At 47.9% G+C, this 19,130-nt stretch overlaps 2 protein-coding genes, 4 non-coding genes and 1 pseudogene across 6 annotated transcripts; all 7 read left to right on the forward strand.

The window, feature by feature from the left end:
- The first annotated feature begins 11,722 nt into the window (after positions 1 to 11,722).
- TRNAG-CCC (transfer RNA glycine (anticodon CCC)) lies at positions 11,723 to 11,793 on the forward strand. The gene has a single exon. It is a non-coding gene; the product is annotated as a tRNA-Gly (tRNA).
- Positions 11,794 to 11,930: 137 nt separating this feature from the next.
- TRNAG-CCC (transfer RNA glycine (anticodon CCC)) lies at positions 11,931 to 12,001 on the forward strand. Its single transcript has one exon. It is a non-coding gene; the product is annotated as a tRNA-Gly (tRNA).
- Positions 12,002 to 12,138: 137 nt separating this feature from the next.
- TRNAG-CCC (transfer RNA glycine (anticodon CCC)) lies at positions 12,139 to 12,209 on the forward strand. The gene has a single exon. It is a non-coding gene; the product is annotated as a tRNA-Gly (tRNA).
- A 136-nt stretch (positions 12,210 to 12,345) lies between these two features.
- TRNAG-CCC (transfer RNA glycine (anticodon CCC)) lies at positions 12,346 to 12,416 on the forward strand. The gene has a single exon. It is a non-coding gene; the product is annotated as a tRNA-Gly (tRNA).
- A 164-nt stretch (positions 12,417 to 12,580) lies between these two features.
- Positions 12,581 to 13,777, forward strand: LOC149338557 (uncharacterized; annotated as a pseudogene).
- Positions 13,778 to 15,963: 2,186 nt separating this feature from the next.
- LOC149338558 (uncharacterized) lies at positions 15,964 to 17,375 on the forward strand. The gene has a single exon (XM_089550338.1). It carries the CDS (start codon positions 16,041 to 16,043, stop codon positions 17,373 to 17,375), a length of 1,335 nt encoding a protein of 444 aa, XP_089406464.1. The 5' UTR covers positions 15,964 to 16,040.
- A 381-nt stretch (positions 17,376 to 17,756) lies between these two features.
- LOC149338559 (uncharacterized) lies at positions 17,757 to 18,965 on the forward strand. Its single transcript, XM_089550758.1, has one exon. The coding sequence runs from the start codon at positions 17,757 to 17,759 to the stop codon at positions 18,963 to 18,965; it is 1,209 nt and encodes a 402-aa protein (XP_089406884.1).
- Positions 18,966 to 19,130: the final 165 nt, after the last annotated feature.

Consider the following 19,130-nt stretch of genomic DNA (forward strand, 5'->3'; position numbering starts at 1 on the left):
CTGCTCTGCCAACTACAAGCCAGGGAGTGCCGGCCCACAAGTCAGCATCCCGCAGGACTTCCCCCCGTCGGGGGAGGCCTGACACCCACACACCCGCGGCTTCTTCGCGGTCGTCCAGCACCTCTTCCGAGGTGATGGACCAAACACCCAGCCCGCCTGCTCTACACCGGCGGAACAGCTCTCTTGAGCGAAAAAAAGGAAGGGCTACCATAACGGCCCCAGAACATAAGTAAACCTCTCGTTGCTCCTACCCCAAAACATAAACATGGCTTTTCTAGTTCAGTGGAACTGTAGAGGAATATTGAGAAATTACGACGACATAAAAAACATTTTAGGGTCAATGTCACCCGTAGCCTTATGTCTCCAGGAAACCAATCTAGGTCCACAACATATGAACATCCTGAAGCATTATAAAACTTTTAGACGCGATCGTGAGCAGGCAAATAGACTCTCTGGAGGCGTCGCGATTATCGTACAAAGCGGCGTTCCTGCTCGAGAAATAAAACTCAGAACAAAACTTGAAGCCGTTGCGGTCAGTGTCGTCAGCCATAAAACAATTTCTCTCTGTTGTGTATATATTCCTCCACATTCTACATTAACAGTCCACGATTTACAAGAACTTATCAATGAACTTCCAGAACCGTATCTAGTAGTTGGGGACTTTAACGCTCACTCCCCTTTTTGGGGAAGCGAGCACTGTGACTATAGGGGTCAAATAATCGAAGATTTTATCCTCACAAACAATGTATGTCTTTTAAATACAGGAAAAGCCACCTACTGCTCCCCTGCCTCGGGGAAAATGACCTTTTTAGATTTGTCTTCTAGCTCACCTTCTGTTTTTAATGATTTTAAATGGGATGTCATTGACAACCCATATGGCAGTGACCACCTCCCTATACTAATCACTTTAACTTCCTCACCAGAAATAATCCCAACAAAACCGCGGCGCTGGAAACTTCACCTCGCCGACTGGTCACTTTTTAGAGCAAAGGCAACTTTAGAAGATATAGTTTTAGGAAATCTTACCGTTGACCAGATAAACGAAAAGTTCACTAATTGTATCATAACTGCCGCACTCACAGCTATTCCTCAGTCGTCAGGAGTAGCGCGACAAAACCATAAAGTATGGTGGACAAAAGACTGTAAGGAGGCTAAAAAACAACAAAATAGAGCTTGGGGTAAATTCCGTAGGTATCCGACCTATGAGAATCTCTTGAATTTTAAAAAAAGCAAAAGCTAAAGCTCGGTACGTCCGTCGCAGTGCCGAGAAAGCTTCATGGCACAATTATGTTTCATCTATCAACAGTCAGATCCCATCTAAAAAAATGTGGGAGCAGGTTCGAAAATTAAATGGAACCTTTTCACCATTCACAATTCCTTTTTTAACAACACCCGGCACGCAAACAAGCATAGAGGAACAGGCAGACATATTAAGGGAACATTTCGCTGCAGTTTCAAGTTCATCTCACTATACACAGTCTTTTTTAAAATACAAAAACACAGCCGAAAAACAGAGGCTCCCAACAAGTGGAGGCGCAAATGAAAAATACAATAGTCTAATTACCCTCCAAGAAATCAACAAAGTACTGTCTGCCGGAAAAAAAACTGCTCCAGGACCCGACGAAATACATTATGAAATGCTTGCACATCTTTCCGAGCCAGCCGTGGACGCACTTTTAAGATTCTTTAACACAATTTTCATATCTGGGAAAATACCGGAAGTCTGGAAGAAAGCTATTATTGTACCGCTTCTTAAGCCTAGTAAACCCCCAACTTCTCCTAGCAGTTATAGACCCATAGCCCTGACCAGTTGCCTTGCCAAATCCTTCGAAAGTGTCCTAAATATAAGACTGGACTTTGTTCTTCAATCTGGTGAACTTCTTGATATCCATCAGTGTGGATTTAAAAAGGGATGCTGCACTACAGACCACCTTGTCCGCCTTGAAAATACTGTCAGAGAAGCTTTTATACACAAGCAACACTGTCTTAGCGTCTTTTTTGATTTAGAAAAGGCATATGATACTACCTGGAGGTTCGGGATTCTCCAGGACTTAGCTGAGCTTGGCATCCGTGGCAGAATACTGAACTCCATTAAAGACTTTTTATCTAACCGTTCATTTAAGGTCCGTCTAGGCTCAACCCTTTCGAGGGATTTTATTCAGGAAAATGGAGTGCCTCAAGGATGTATTTTAAGCACAACTCTTTTTATTGTAAAAATGAATTCTCTTAACAAAATAATACCAAGGTCCATAACATATTCAGTCTATGTTGACGATCTTCAGATAGCGTGCACATCTTCCAATATATCTACATGTGAAAGACAAGTACAACTTACAATCAACAAACTGGCAACATGGGCAGAAAAGAATGGTTTCCAGTTCTCACCACAGAAAACAGTAGCCTTACTTTTTTCACTCAAACGAGGCTTGCACACAGATCCCACATTACACCTAAACCAAACCACACTGCCTTTAAAAAAGGAACACAAATTTCTAGGCATCACCTTCGATAAAAAGCTTACTTTCCTGCCTCACATAAACGCACTAAAGAAGAAAGCGTCGCTATCACTGAACATACTTAAAGTCCTTTCACGCAAACACTGGGGTTCTGATCGGGTATGCCTTTTACAGATTTATCGCTCTGTAGTACGTTCCGTTTTAGATTATGGCAGCATAGTGTATGGATCAGCAAGGGCGTCGTACTTGAAGCGACTGGACCCTGTGCATAATATGGGTTTGCGTCTTTCAACTGGTGCTTACAGGACATCACCCATAAAAAGCCTTTACGTAGAAACCATTGAACCTCTACTTTCAGACAGACGAACAATGCTCACATGCTCATACATTTTAAAGATCCGTTCCCAGCCTAAACACATCTGTTACCCACTCGTTACAAAGTGTCCATTTCGAACACTATTTACCAACAAACCTCTAGCAATCAGACCACTCCTTCTCCGCTTTGAAGAGAAATGCCAAGAACTAGACATAATGAACATATTACCTAATATTGCCCGCAAACCTGATCCACTCCCGCCTTGGTACTGCCTACCATCTGTGTGCGACTTCACATTAACGCAATTTCGGAAAAAACATACACCACATGAACAGATATTACAAGAATATTTAGCACTCAACGAAAAATACGGAGAATACGAAGCATTTTATACCGATGGATCAAAATCGGCGCACTACGTGGGAAGTGCTGTAGTTCAGAATAATTGGGAAAAAATAGTACGGCTACCTGAGTGTGCATCCATTTTCACCGCCGAGTGTTACGTAGTCTTACTGGCTGTAGAAAAAATAATAAATGAGAACATTCAGAACAGTATCATTTACACTGATTCTCTGAGCATACTAACCTCACTTCACCATAGCAATGCAGTGATGCCACTAATCGGGGATATCATACATAACATAACGAGCGCCACAATACAGGGACAAGACATAAAATTTTGCTGGGTTCCCAGCCACATTGGAATCGCTGGCAATGAGAAAGCAGATGAATGTGCTGGAAAAGCTCGCAACAAAGAAATAAAGAAAGTGAACATTCCCTACAAAGATGGCATGAAGTTAGTACAGTTTAAGCTCAGAGATAAATGGCAGTCTGAATGGAATATTGAAGGTAATAATAAGGTCCACTTAGTAAAACCATTTATAGAAGAATGGAAGTCATGCTCCCACCAAGAACGTTTCATCGAAGTTATTTTATGCCGCCTCCGTATTGGACACACACATCTCACACACAACTTCCTACTTACAAAAGAAGACCAACCTCTTTGTGAAAAGTGCGGAGATGATCTAACAATAAACCACATATTATTCTCATGTACAGAACTTGAACCACTAAGGAAAAACATTTTACTACCTTTTACAAAGAACACATTCCTTTTCATCCAGCATTGATTTTAGGCGAAGATGCAATTGTCAGTATACCCTGTGTTTTTAGCTTTTTAAGGGAAGCCAGTATTCTTCATCAACTCTAGTTTACTCACCCTGTTCTTCACTGCATATAGTTATACACCTCAGCCACTTTCTCAATCATGAGAAGGAGGCTGAGGTCTTTTTCTGAGTTGTTGGGAGCCTCGAAATCCTTGCCGAGCCAAGGATGTCTGCGGAGGTAACCCAACCTTTAAAAGTTTCTCTATCAGACATTTTTAAAATTCTTGTCTTTTATCAGCTAGTTAGTAAAATAACTTTTAGGCCCTTTACACCAACGTTTTTATCCACTTTGTTTTCAAACTCTGCTCAAGCATATTTTTTCCATACCTTGTTCTTGGCGCATGATAGCCTTAGCTGCTTATGCGCCAATAAACCCAACCCAACCCAACTGTTTATGTAGACATTAAATAGCAGAGGGCCTAGTACACTTCCCTGAGGTACGCCTCTGATTATAGGTAGTAGAGATGATTGGTGGTTTCGAATACATACACACTGTTGCCTGTCAGCTAAGTAAGATTTTATTAAAGATAAAGGGTTGCCACGTATCACATAGACTGAGAGCTTATGAGTTAGGATACTATGATCAAGGGAATAAAAAGCCTTACTGAAGTCTATGAAGAGGCCAAGGGTTATTAGTTTCATTTGTATATTTTGCAGCACGTGTTCCTTTAACCCCAATAAAGCTACCTCAGTTGAACGTCCTTTTCTGAAGCCGAATTGTGCATCAGAAATGAGATTATTCTTCTCTAATAATCGGTTAAAACGATAGTGCAATATCTTTTCGAAACCTTTAGCAAACGTAGGTATTATTGATATTGGACGGTAATTTTTTGGTAAGTTTGTATCGCCTCCTTTATATATAACTGACACTCTAGACTTCTTCATTGCAGCGGGAAATTCTCCCGATTCAATAGATAGGTTGAAAATATATGTAAGTGGAGCAGTTATGTACTCTAAAATATACTTAATGGGTTTAATTTGGATATTATCAACATCAAGCGCTTTACTATTGTTCAGGGACATAAACGTTCTGTACACTTTTGCCTGATCTGTTGGCTGAAGAAATTTACTTTCAGCCCGTGAGTGTCCTATATCTTCGCTAGTTATGTAACTGCTAGCGTGTGCAGAAGATCCGATGAAATATTTATTGAAAAAGTCGGCAAGAGCACGACCGGTAACTGGGTTGTTTCTATAAATCATTTGATCAGGGAGTGCATCTTTTTATCTCTTCCTAGTGCACTATTTATTACTCTCCACGCTGCAGCTGGTTGGTGTGTATAGATGGTTACAAAAAGTTTTTCATAGTAAGCAACATTTGCTCGTCGGAGTTCAGCATTTAATTTATTTCTGGCAGTTTTGAATTTTTTTAACGCCTCAGGACTTCGCATTTTCAGAAATGTATGAAAAAGAGCATTTTTCTGCTTTATAGCTTTTAAAAGATTATGGGTCACCCAAGGTTTTCTTATCTTTTTTGATACCTTAAAGGTTTTTATTGGGAAGTGTTTCGAATAGATTTGAGAAATAATTTAAAGAAAACTTAAATACGCCTCACTGGCATTCGCTTTGCAATACACCGAGGACCAGTTTTGTTGGCTAATGTCATGCTGAAACGCCCTCAGGGAATCATCAGTCATATGCTGGACAGTTATCTACTCAGAGGTACTTTTCACTTTCATTACAGGGTCACAAAACATAAAAATTGGGCAATGATCACTGATCTCAGATGTTACTGTGCCAGCACTGTGAATCGAGGTTTCAGAGTTGACAATGAACAAATCCAGTGCAGATGAAGTGGATAGAGTGACACGGGTTGGTGTATTAATCACGCTTATGAAACCCAGAGAATGAATACGAGTTGTAAAGTCAACAACATTTGGAGTATTAAGCAAAGTATTTATATTGAAGTCTCCTCCACAAGTTAATTGAAAGTTATTGCTTCGAACATATTCCAGGAGCCGATCAAAAAATTCAAAAAACGGTACCAAGTTTCCTTCAGGTGAACGATAAATAACAGTTATAATTTCCAAGTTATTTTTTAAAGTGAGAAACTCATATTCATTCGTAACCTTGCAAAATTCCGGAAGAAGTTCGCACTTTGTACACAACTGTACATAAATCGCAACACATAAATCGCAACACCAACAGTACCCGCTCGTTGACCTTCGCCAGCCCTTTGCACGGGGTGGGAAGAGTTTGGTGCGTGGATTTGTAATAATCGCATATTTCTTTAAAAGTGTAAATCGGATTGAACTCCAAGTCCTGGACGGCGTCGGGTTCCGTGGGAAATGCCCGCAGAGAGAGCGCGCGGGCGGCGGCGTCGGCTGCCTCATTTCCGTGGACGCCTTGATGACCTGGAGCCCAAACGATAGATCGGTGCGCGGGATCCGAGTCTCGGCTACAATTTTGGTAAATGCGATAAGCTAGGGGAGCAACCCACCCTTGCGTGACGTTTCGACAAGCCCCTCGTGAGTCGGTGATTATGTATTTGGAGGAGGTGTCAGAGGCTGCCAAAGCGATGGCAACCTCTTCTGCGTGAATTGTTGACTGGGCCTTGAAAGTAAGGGCGTCTACTGTTTTACCCTCGTGGACGACCGCGGCCGTGTACCATCCCCTGGAGTCCGGGCCGGACGCGTCCACGTAGAAGACTCCTGGTTTGCTCCCAAAATGGCGGTCCAAGGATGGATGCATGTATGTATGTATGTATGTATGTATGTATGTATGTATGTATGTATGTATGTATGTATGTATGTATGTATGTATGTATGTATGTATGTATGTATGTATGTATGTATGTATGTATGTATGTATGTATGTATGTATGTATGTATGTATGTATGTATGTATGTATGTATGTATTGTGGGGACGCCTTCGTCCCCTGCGTTCGCTTTCCCGCATTGCACACCCCACTGTTAGCTCCTCCGAAACGCGCTCTTCTGTGTTGGTTACTTTAACTAACAGGGGAGGGCGCTCGCGTCGTAGCGACACCAGCGCCACGGATGGCGTTTTGCTGCGCGCGCGCGGGGGATAGCTGGCTCTCTTCTCCCTGGGATCGGGAAGCGACCGGACGTTTCGCTCGCAGCTTCGCTCTTCGTCGACGGGCGCCTCTTGGTCGGAACTTGCTCCCGCCGGGCCTGTCCCGCTCGGCCTCGGAGTTTATCCCTTTGCCCTACCGTGGGCGAACGTTCGCTCGTAGCCGTGCTGGTGAGTCGGACATCCTCGATTCCTCAGTGTATTTTGTTGCTAGCTGTCGTTATTGTTGTTATAGCAATAAATGCCTTGTTTGTGTCAGCCAGTGTGTCGTTCCTTTGTTCCCATAGAGCAAGGCCCGCCGTGGTCGGCGTGCGCTCGGTAGCGTACGCGACCACGGGGTGGCGTCAGCGCGGCTTTGAACTGTGTCAGCCGCGGTAAAACGGGGAGAACTTGTTTATCTCCCCGATTTTCAACCCCACATCTGGCAGCCCAACGTGGGGCCTGCTCTTGGAACATTGGACGACTGTCAGTTCGGTTCGAGGAACGCTCGTTGTCCGGACTTGACAAGTGGTAGGCCTAGTGGGAATTTTGATCGCTAGGACCTGCGGCATGCTTTCTTGAGTGTGAGGTGTATTGCACTGCAGCATGTTTGAACTTTTCGACATGCTCAGCATGTTTTTTTGTGAAGTTTTCTTCCTGGAGTTGCTTCAAGAACCACTTGGTCCGCATCAAGGGAGCGCGAGGCCTAGCGTCCGCGGAGTTGCCGAGCCCGAAGCGAGTGAGTACGGAAGTCGCGTGGGTGGTCCGAGTTTTCTGTATATATTTTCTCGCTTTCCCTTTTTCGACTCTGGGAGTCGCGGCTCCGGGGGCCGGGTGGCCTGAGGCCACGGGTGCCATTACGAGCTCGCTCGTATTGCAGCTCGGCACCGGGCGTTCCGACACGGTCCGATACGGTGGGCGCCGATTACTCAGAAGCTGCTTCGTGCAGTGAGTGGGGTAGGACCATCCCACAACGCTGATGTCTCCTCGCGGCTGCGCGTACGAAACCCGTTTCGGGTCTTTCTTTTGTTGGGGGTCGTCGACCGCCACTATGGTAGTGAGGCCTAAGGCTATTCATAGCTGCCTGCACCTTGCCAAAAGTGACACGACCACCGGACCGTGGTGTTCAGAGGGGGCGCACTTTGCTGGCCGCCCGTTTTTTTTTTAACCTCGCATGAACCGAGCATTCTTGTTCAACTCAAGAAAGGGCTTTGTTCACTCGAACTTTGCGTTGCACAGCCGCCCGACACGTTTTGCTAGCGAGTTGAGCATTGAGCCACCAGGCCCTTGTGTACGCCGTTTCCCCTCCCGTGACCTACGTTAAAGGCATGCGGAGTGTGTTTTGGCAATCTTTCAGATCCAGTGGAGCCACTCCGGCTTGCTGGCGTGTGTACATCGTCTCGCTGCCGCCTGCTGCGACGGAGCGGCCTGTATCCTGTTCGCCGCATGCATCCGGGGCAGCCGTGGCGAGACCAGACAGCAGCCACCTCCGGCTGCTGCTGCCCTGGCGACTACTGCGGAATCTTGGCCTGCAGTGGTCAACCGGCCCTCCTCTTCGCGGGCCTGCGGGCACATAGTCCGCGGGCCATGCGAGTCGTCCCAGCGGAGACCTTCACGCCGCCTTCGGAATACCGCGGAAGACTGCGTGCACGCTGTCGGCGTGACCTCCGCTGCACGACCTGCCTCAAGTGCATGAAGACCAGGAGACTCCTCCATAGCATGTAACTTGCAGGCGCGGAGCTCTATTTAAGGTTGGGCCGCCGCGGTGGCTCAGCGGCTATGGTGCTCGGCTACTGACCCAAAAGACGTGGGTTCGATCCCGGCCGCGGCGGATAGAATTTCTTTGGAGGAGAAATTCTAGAGGCCCGTGTACTGTGCGATGTCAGTGCACGTTAAAGAACCCCAGGTGGTCGAAATTTCCGGAGCCCTCCACTACGACGTCTCTCATAGCCTTAGTCGCTTTGGGACGTTAAACCCCATAAACCAAACCTATTTAAGGTTGGGGGAATGTGGGAAAGCCTTCGTCCCCTGCGTTCGCTTTCCCGCATTGCACACCCCACTGTTGTTAGCTCCTCCGAAACGCGCTCTTCTGTGTTGGTTACTTTAACTAACAGGGGAGGGCGCTCGCGTCGTAGCGACACCAGCGCCACGGATGGCGTTTTGCTGCGCGCGCGCGGGGGATAGCTGGCTCTCTTCTCCCTGGGGTCGGGAAGCGACCGGACGTTTCGCTCGCAGCTTCGCTCTTCGTCGACGGGCGCCTCTTGGTCGGAACTTGCTCCCGCCGAGCCCGTCCCACTCGGCCTCGGAGTTTATCCCTTTGCCCTACCGTGGGCGAACGTTCGCTCGTAGCCGTGCTGGTGAGTCGGCCATCCTCGATTCCTCAGTGTATTTTGTTGCTAGCTGTCGTTATTGTTGTTATAGCAATAAATGCCTTGTTTGTGTCAGCCAGTGTGTCGTTCCTTTGTTCCCATAGAGCAAGGCCCGCCGTGGTCGGCGTGCGCTCGGTAGCGTACGCGACCACGGGGTGGGGTCAGCGCGGCTTTGAAATCTGTCAGCCGCGGTAAAACGGGGAGAACTTGTTTATCTCCCCGATTTTCAACCCCACAGTATGTATGTATGTATGTATGTATGTATGTATGTATGTATGTATGTATGTATGTATGTATGTATGTATGTATGTATGTATGTATGCATGTATACGTATGTATGCATGTAGCATGTATGCATGCATGCATGTATGCATGCATGTATGTATGCATGTATGTATGCATGTGTATGCATGTGCATGCATGTGTATGTATGCATGTATGTATGCATGTGTGTGGGTGTGTGCGTGTGTGTGCGTGTGTGTGCGTGTGTGTGCGTGTGTGTGTGTGTGGGAGGGGGATGGATGGATGGATGGATGGATGGATAGATGGATGGATGATCCATTATGATCCCCTTTGGACATATTGGTGGGGAGAGGCCGCACATGGAGGGCGCGTCTCCAGTGTACGGGAAGGCGGCATCTCTCCTCTGTGAATTGAGTGTGCTGGATGTGAAGTCGGGCTAAAAGGCGGCGACCTGACCCTATCTTTGTGAGACGAGTGTATTGGTTGTTGAGGTGGGCCTCCCTAAGCTCCCTAAATGTGTTCACCATCCCCAGTGCCATACTGTAACTGCAGTATAAGATTAATTGTAAATAAGAAGTTGGGGCCCCTATAAGCGTACAACGTTCGGTGCGCCAAGGCTGCACCCTCAGCCCTCTGTTGTTTTGTATATATATTGAAGCATTGTGTCTAAGAATTACTGAAAACGATTCAATTGATGGTTTTCGAGTGCAGGCAGCGGAAGTGAAGTTGCTTGCATACGCAGACGACGTCGCTGTGTTTTGTTCCGATCAGAGGAGTATAACCCATACGGTCGACATCTCAAGGCGCTTTAGTGCAGTTACCGGAAGCTTGGTGAACTGGCAGAAGTGTCTTGGATTCTGTCACGGAGATTGGCCATCAACCCCAGAAACTTTCGCGAATGTCTCATGGGTGACAGCACCCGTTAAGTACCTGGGCGTTCCGCTGGAATTTTATCAAGATTCTGAGCCTTATTGGCGAGAGCAAGTGAAAGAAACGCGAGAGAAGGCAGCAACATGGAAAAGCGCCCATTTGTCTATATTTTCGAGAGCCACAGTTTGCAATCTTTTTCTGATAAGTAAGCTGTGGGATGTAATGCAAGTGTTGCACTGTTCTCGGTTGAATGTGCAAAAGCTTCATCGTGTGTTCGCAGTTTTTATTTGGGCCTCAAGTTGGGAGAGGTGTAGTCGGACGAATCTCTTCCGGAGCGTCAAAGTAGTCGGTCTTGAACTCGGGCATTTGTTTTTGCGCCAAGTTTTAAATAGGTTCTTTTTTTTCCGGGATATTAAAGATCCCTTTCTTCGCACCATGTGCCAAGTAAGGCTCGGGTGCGCTTTGCCGGAGTTTGTTGTCTCAACACAACTAATGACTGGACGAACTTCAGGGTTTTTTAGAGAGATTGTCCTCAGTGTTCGATTTCTCACCGCGCGTTTTTCATTAGAATTTTTAAGCAATGTTAAGAGGAAAACGTTGTACAAGAGGCTATGTGGAACTGTTTTCGCAGAACCTATGTACAGAGCCTTATACACTGGAGGCCCAGGCAGCGATGTCCTTAAACAAGTTAAAAATATGCATTTGCCGTCAGGGATAAAAACTTTTTTTTTTCAAGCTGCACACAGGCACTTTGAGTGTCAAATCATTTCAACAGGCTAAGGGCTCTTTCTTCCATGGGGATCACTTTGTATAATATGCAAGCAACCAGAAACCATAGATCACGTTTTTCTTCATTGTTGGGAGGGAGTTTATTTCTGGGACGTCCTGCAAAGGACCTTAAAGAAAGAATTACCGCTGCACCCTCAAGGAATCAGGTATCTGCCTACAGAGAACGAAAGTGGCTTACCAGAAGATCTTATCATGCTTTTGGGCCTTCATAGTATATGGCGCTCTCGAACAGCGGGGTACCACTGTGACCCGGACGCGAGGCCGGCTCGAATGTATTTCCGGGAAAACATCCACAAGTTTTGTGAGATACTGCAAACAAGATCATGTGTTCCTGAGTGGTTGTCAAAGTTGGAACCTTTGACGCATCTCAGAGAATTTTAACCTGACAACGCCTACCCAAAGTGGGTTTTAGGCTACTATTGTGCCAGATTTTGTGATTTTTTTTGGTGAATGTTCTTTGTTTGACCTCTGTCGAAGTCCGGCAATAAAGAAAAAAAAAGTGCGCGCCGCTGGTGTAGTGGTATCATGCAAGATTCCCATTCTTGCGACCCGGGTTCGATTCCCGGGCGGCGCATATAAAAGAGGCGCATTTTGTTTTTCTTTCAGCGTCTAGGAATATGCTTGTGTCACCGGTGTCTTTTGGCCATTTAACTGCAGGCGGCACACTGCGAGTATGCTCGAGGTCAACGGCTGGTATATCACTAAGCGTGGGCGCCGCTGGCGTAGTGGTATCATGCAAGATTCCCATTCTTGCGACCCGGGTTCGATTCCCGGGCGGCGCATATAAAAGAGGCGTATTTTATTTTTTTTTCAGCGTGTAGGAATATACTTGTGTCACTGGTGTCTTTTGGCCATTTAACTGCAGGCGGCACACTGCGAGTATGCTCGAGGTCAACGGCTGGTATATCACTAAGCGTGGGCGCCGCTGGTGTAGTGGTATCATGCAAGATTCCCATTCTTGCGACCCGGGTTCGATTCCCGGGCGGCGCATATAAAAGAGGCGTATTTTATTTTTTTTCAGCGTGTAGGAATATACTTGTGTCACTGGTGTCTTTTGGCCATTTAACTGCAGGCGGCACACTGCGAGTATGCTCGAGGTCAACGGCTGGTATATCACTAAGCGTGGGCGCCGCTGGTGTAGTGGTATCATGCAAGATTCCCATTCTTGCGACCCGGGTTCGATTCCCGGGCGGCGCATATAAAAGAGGCGTATTTTATTTTTTTTTCAGCGTGTAGGAATATACTTGTGTCACTGGTGTCTTTTGGCCATTTAACTGCAGGCGGCACACTGCGAGTATGCTCGAGGTCAACGGCTGGTATGGATTCCATTTCCGGCCACCGAGCGTGACGGACGTGCTATCATGAGCTCCGAAGGAGCGGTGTCAGCGGCCGCTGCTGGCCGCGGAAACAGGTTTTTTGCTTCGTCGGATGAAGATTACCAGGTCATCTTGCCAACGCTACCAACAGGAAAAATTGTTTTGAATACCATCTTTATGCACGCTGATCCGAAGAACAGGCCTTACCGTGTCGAAGATTTCCGGGATGCGCTGGTTCGTCTAGGTTTGCTCCCCGAAGTGCTGGCTTTGGGGGCGTACCAGATGAATCATGTGTGGGCTGTCACAATGAAGAGCGCCGACGCGACGAAGAAGCTTTTGACTGCCAGAGATGTTAAAGTGAAAAACGGCCCGTGTATCCTCGTGGATCCGAATAACCAAGACCTGCGGATAAAGATTCACTGGGTGCTGTACCGCGTCGCTGACGAGGATGTGCACGAGGCCCTGTCCCTGTACGGAAAGGTGACGAACGTGACGAAGTTAAGGTGGCGGGCTCAAGGCGTGGTGGGCAAAGGAACCACAACGCGTACCGTCACCTTGAAACTGAAAGCCGGAGTCAAGACTGACGACATTCCACACCAGCTGAGAATTTGAGGTGAGCCCGCACTTATTGTTGTGCCGGGAAGGCCGCCGCTCTGCTTGCGGTGCAAGTCGACCGGGCACATTCGACGGGATTGCAAGGTTCCGCGCTGTAGCCTATGCCGCCGCTTCGGACATAACGAGGGGCAGTGTGTGAAAACGTACGCAAGTGCGGCGGAGTCTGGCAAAGGTGATGGTTTTGTAGAACATTTAATGGACGAAGTAGAGGCCGAAGAGGCGTCAGGGGCCCAACGGGGTCTCAAAGAAGCGGATGAGGCGGCCAGCACGCCTCTTCCTTCTGAGCACGTGCCTGAAGACCGCGAGAACAGCGTTCAGGCCCCACCCACCGTGCAGCATGAGCATGCTCCGGCACCGGACTCTAGCGCACGAGAAAATTCTTTGGGCGATGGTTTGGAGGCCGTTGCCAAGGAAGACACAGCCCCCATGGACGCGAGTGAGGATGTGTGCAGCGGCGGTGCGGCGAAGCGTACTCGTGAGGACGACCACAACTTGACAGGCAGTTCAGAGAACACCGAGAATGAGGAACCGCCCGCAAAGACGGTCCTAACTCGGCGCCCAAGCTTCAAGCCAAAGCCAACCATCCCACCGGAACGGAGACCTGCGGGAACAACGCCCCCGTCATGACGGGGGAAAGTGTTTTCGTTACCAGCGTGGAACTAAGAGGTGCCTGTGGCGTCGGTGACGGGGCCGAGACACCTAAGCAGTTGCCGAGGCGCCAACCACTAGACCATTGGAGCGGTGTTGCGGCACATGGGACGTCTCTATTTGCCGAAGAGCTCAAGGTAAGACCATGCGGCTCGTTTCACTCGTAGCGAAAATGGCAGCAAATACCATCACAGCACTGCGTGTAGCCACTTTGAACGTGCGAGGGCTGTCTGCGAGGCGTAAGCAGTATCAAGTGAGACGTGCTTTTTTAGAAAACAACCTATATTTAATTGCAGTGCAAGAGACCAAGGTTGAAAGTGAAGAGCAGACGAACCGCATGGTCGAGCCTTTTAGAGAAAGATACGACGTGTGTGTGTGCCATGCTGTTGGGTCTTCGGGAGGCTGTGCGTTATTTGTTCGCAAATCCTTGGCTGTCCAATTTGAAGCATTGACTGTGTGTGAAAATGGTAGATTTATTGTCTGTGATTTTTCTTTGTCAAACGTTGAGTGGCGAAGTATCTGCGTTTATGCGCCAAATAGGGAGGAAGAACGTAGATTGTTCTTTGCAAACGTAGGGCCTTACCTGAAATGTGACAGATACGTTATTTTTCTTGGAGACTTCAACTGCGTATGCAGAGCCGAGGACAGAGTTGGTAGTCAATCTGTTCGAGACAAGAGTGCGCATTTATTGAGCGAACTGATGCTTGAAAATGACTTGGAGGACATTGGATACGCTTTATCCAGTGGTGATATACCAGAGTTCACGCACTTCCAGCGAACAAGCCATGCGAGGCTCGATAGACTGTATGTTTCCACTGATCTTTTGCCAGTGTGCACGCGCTATGAAGTGAAACATGTATCTTTTAGCGATCACAGTATAGTAATCGCCACAATAGGATTAAAGCAAACGAAGTCGCTGTTCAACTGGGAGTTATGGAAATTGAATGCTAAACTGCTACAAGACGAAGTTTTTCTAAACCAAGTAAAGCAAAGTATTCAGTTTCTACTAGAAGCTCGTCCAGAAAGATCTATCGAGATGTGGGAACAGTTTAAAGAACAAATTAAGATGAAAGCCATTGAAAAAAGTAGCCTCCTAAGGCACAGTCAAAGGAAAAAAGAAAAAGATTTGCAGTGCGAACTAAAGTTTGCCCTGAGTTTGGAAAGTGCACATCCGGGCAGGTATACGGATGAAATCAAAGAACTCAAAAATAAATTAGAAGTTATCGCCCAAGAAAAGTACATGGGAGCCGTTGTGCGGGCACGTGCCGACAGACTGCTTTTAGGGGAGGCACCAACGAAGCGATCCCTATCAGACGAAAAGAGATACGCAGCAAAAAATGAAATCAAACAGATAAGGCACGGGGATTCTGTGACCACCGACCCCGATTTAATCCGGCAAGCTTTTGTAGATTACTATCGTGATTTACTCGGTCGGAAGGGAAGTGTAGACGACGGATTTGAACACGAATTTCTAAGCCTCATGCCGAAGTTAGATCAGGATGTGATGTCTGCGCTAGAAGAGCCAATCACGGTGGAAGAGATAAGGACAGCAATTGGTGAACTCTGCCCTGGCAAAACGCCTGGACCAGACGGCGTAGGCGCGGTGTTTTATAAGTCTTTCAAGGATGAACTAGCAGCTGCACTGCACAGAGTACTGAAGCAGGCTTATGACGAAAAGCGACTGCCCCTGTCTTTTCGGAGAACGCACGTTGTGCTTATTCCTAAAACTGACGATCCCGTGAAACAGCTTTCAGTGACATCGTATCGCCCCATCAGCCTGACAAACGTCGATTATAAAATTTTCACGAAGGCTTTGGCGAGAAGACTCCAGAGGGTGATGAAAGAAATAGTTGGGCCCCACCAGACATGCGGAATTAAAGGAAGATCAATTTTTACAAACATACATGTGGCCAGAAGCGTCATGGAGTGTTGTGATGCTTGGGGGGAACGTGTCGCCATGATGCAGATCGATTTGCAAAAGGCCTTTGATCGCGTCGTACACGAAATTCTCTTCAGCATATTAGAACACGTTAATGTAGGTTCAGTGATAATGGAAGGCGTTAAGATGGCATATGCCGAGAGTTTCACGAGCCTTATTGTCAACAAGTGCGTCACAACACCCTTTCAGGTGTTGACATCCATGAGGCAAGGATGCCCACTGTCTCCTCTGTTGTTTGCGATATACTTAGAACCGTTTTGTTTGAAGGTTATTCATAATGAACAAGTGAGGGGTTTCCGTCTAATGGCGACTGAAGTTAAACTCTTAGCTTACGCTGATGATATAGCAGTGTTTTGCACAGACAGAGACAGCATCAACGAAACAGGGAGCATTGTAAACAAATTTTGTAGAATGTCAGGGAGCACTGTGAATTGGGGTAAATGCTTGGGTTTTTGGCACGGGAGCTGGGAGTCCAAACCTTTATCATTCCAAAACATGCAATGGACTGAATCACTGGGAAACTATTTAGGGGTACCCCTTGAGCATTACAAGGACGCTACTCAATATTGGAACTGCGAAACTGACAAAGCGCGAGAGAGAACACTAAACTGGGGAGGACGTGAGCTGTCAGTGTTTGCTCGGGCCACAGTATGCAATTTGTTTATAGTGGCGAAAATCTGGTATGTGCTTCAAGTTATGTGCATGAAGCGTGTAAATGTTCAGAAACTGCACAGAGTTCTCGCCGTTTTTGTGTGGGGCTCTACATGGGAGCGAACGAGTCGGACCAATTTGTTCCGGTCGGTGAGAGAGGGAGGTGTGGGGCTAGCCCATTTGTTTTTGAGGCAGGTCGTCTCCAGATTTATGTTTCTGCGGGACCAAAGTGATCCTTTCTTAAGAAGCGTCATGCAAGTTAGGCTACATGAACTCCTTCCAAATTTCGTTGTGTCGACGAGTGACGTACGAAGCACGTGTGTCCGCGCTTTCCTGTTTGAGGTGGTTGCTGCTTTCCAGATGTTGAAAGCTCGCTTTTCTTTAGAATTTTTGTGTACTGTCTCTAAGAAGCAATTGTACAAAGATATATGTGATTTAATGATGCCCGTGCCTTTGTATCGTACCATATACAGTGCAGGCCCAGGAGGAGACGTCCTAAGAAGAGTTAAAAAGATGCCAATTCGCTCTTCAGCCAAAACATTCTTCTTCCAGCTCCACAGCAATACACTGGCGGTAAAACCCTGGCTTGAAGCAAAGGGAATCTTTGTTCCGTGGTCTACAAACTGTCTATTGTGCAGAAAGCCAGAGACAACAGAACACATCTTCCTCGAGTGTTGGGATGCCGTATTCTTGTGGGACATCCTTCAAAGAACCTTAAAAAAAGACCTCCCGTTGTCACCTCGCGGCATCCGGTTTCTACCTGTCCGAGATCTTGGTAGTATACCCCTAGATATGGTCATGCTGCTGGGCCTGCACAGTCTGTGGAAAGTGCGTATGGCAGTCCGGAATGCAGACATTGATACTCGCCCTGCGAGACAGTACTTTATTGAGAGCATTTTATATGTCAGTGATGCACTCAAGGCCCAAAATGACCCCCCAGAATGGATTGGTATCATGGATGAACTTGCAAATTTGAAACACTTTTAATGAACGCTCCACCAAATGTCGGAGGACGTATTTTAACATTTCATGTACAGTGATCTTGTTTTTCGCCAAGCCGGCAATAAAGAAAAAAAAAAAAGTCAGCGGCTGGTATATCACTAAGCGTGGGCGCCGCTGGTGTAGTGGTATCATGCAAGATTCCCATTCTTGCGACCCAGATTCTATTCCCGGGCGGCGCATATAAAAGAGGCGCATTTTGTTTTTCTTTCAGCGTCTAGGAATATACTTGTGTCACCGGTGTCTTTTGGCCATTTAATTGCAGGCGGCACACTGCGAGTATGCTCGAGGTCAACGGCTGGTATATCACTAAGCGTGGGCGCCGCTGGTGCGATTCCACTTCCGGCTTTCGAGCGATACGGTCGCGGGATGTCTGGCTCGTCACGAGCGGTATCAGCGGCCCAGCCGGGCCGCGGGAACAGGTTTTTTGATGCCTCGGCCGACGAGTATCAGGTTATTCTGCCAAGTTTGCCAACCGGGCGTATCGCGCTGAATACTGTTTTCATGCATGGTGATGTGAGGGCTCGGCCGTACCGAGTCGAAGATATCAGGGACGCTTTGGTGCTGCTTGGTGTGCTCCAAGATGTGGTTGCGCTGGGGGCGTACCAAATGAATCACGTTTGGGCGGTGACGTTGAAGGACACGGAGACGACACGGAAGCTACTGGCCTTCAACGAGGCGAAGGTAAAGGATCGCCGGTGCCTAATCGTCGACCCGAATAACCAGGCTGTCCGTTTGAAGATGCACTGGTTGCTTTATGGCGTGGAAGATGAAGATATACGTGCAGCGCTGTTGCCGTTCGGGAAAGTGACGAACATCACCAGAGAAAGGTGGCGTGCACCGGGCGTAAGTGAAAAGGGCTCGACCACACGCACCGTGTCCCTGAATCTTAAGGCCGGAGTAAAGCTTGACGATATCCCTCATCAGCTAAAGGTAGCAGGTGAGCTTGCTCTTCTCGTCGTGCCTGGCAGGGCGCCGCTCTGCCTCCGCTGCAAGACCACTGGGCACATCCGTAAGGATTGCCAGGTTCCGCGTTGCGCTCTTTGCCGCAGGTACGGTCACGACGAGACGCAGTGCGTCAAGACGTACGCGAATGTAACCGGGCCTGCGACGAGTGACATTTCGGAGCTCCTCATGGATGAGGCGGATGCCGAAGAAGCAGCTGGCCAGAAAAGCGACAAGGCTGCAGTAAAAGGGTCTCTTACGCCTCTGACCCCTTCATCTGAGACTAAAGCCACCGGAGAAATTGGCAAGGAGCCACAAGTTCCTGTGGCTTGTGTGGCTACGTCAAGCGGGCCCAGAATCAGCGACGCAGCTGCAGGCGCAGGTGACACCCTCAACACGTTGGCAGCCTCTGAGGTAGCAGCCATGGATGACGTCGAGGCAGCGAGCAGCGGTGCGGCATCAAAGCGTGCTCATGAGGACAGTGCGGACGGAACTGAGGCTCCCGAGACAGTGGCCGACGAGGAACCACCCACAAAAGCGGCTTTTCCGTCGCGGCGGTCGCCCTTTCGTCCTCGGCCGAACGTGCTCTCAGAGAACCGGGTGGCGGGGGCGCCACCCCCTTCTCAGTCCTGAGGCGGCTGTGACGGCGTGGTGCCAAGCCACTGCCTCGGCTAAAGGTATGACCATGCTCCCGGGTTTTCTCCCCTAAGCGATGATACGGCTCGAAAGAGCAGTTCGATTCGCGACTATTAATGTTCGAGGGCTGGCTGTGAAAAGGAAGCAAAATCAGTTGTTTCG

Source organism: Amblyomma mixtum, chromosome 6 (genome assembly GCF_055824585.1).
Source record: "Amblyomma mixtum isolate Tamu chromosome 6, ASM5582458v1, whole genome shotgun sequence".
In the NCBI taxonomy this organism is placed as follows: Eukaryota; Metazoa; Arthropoda; class Arachnida; order Ixodida; family Ixodidae; genus Amblyomma; species Amblyomma mixtum.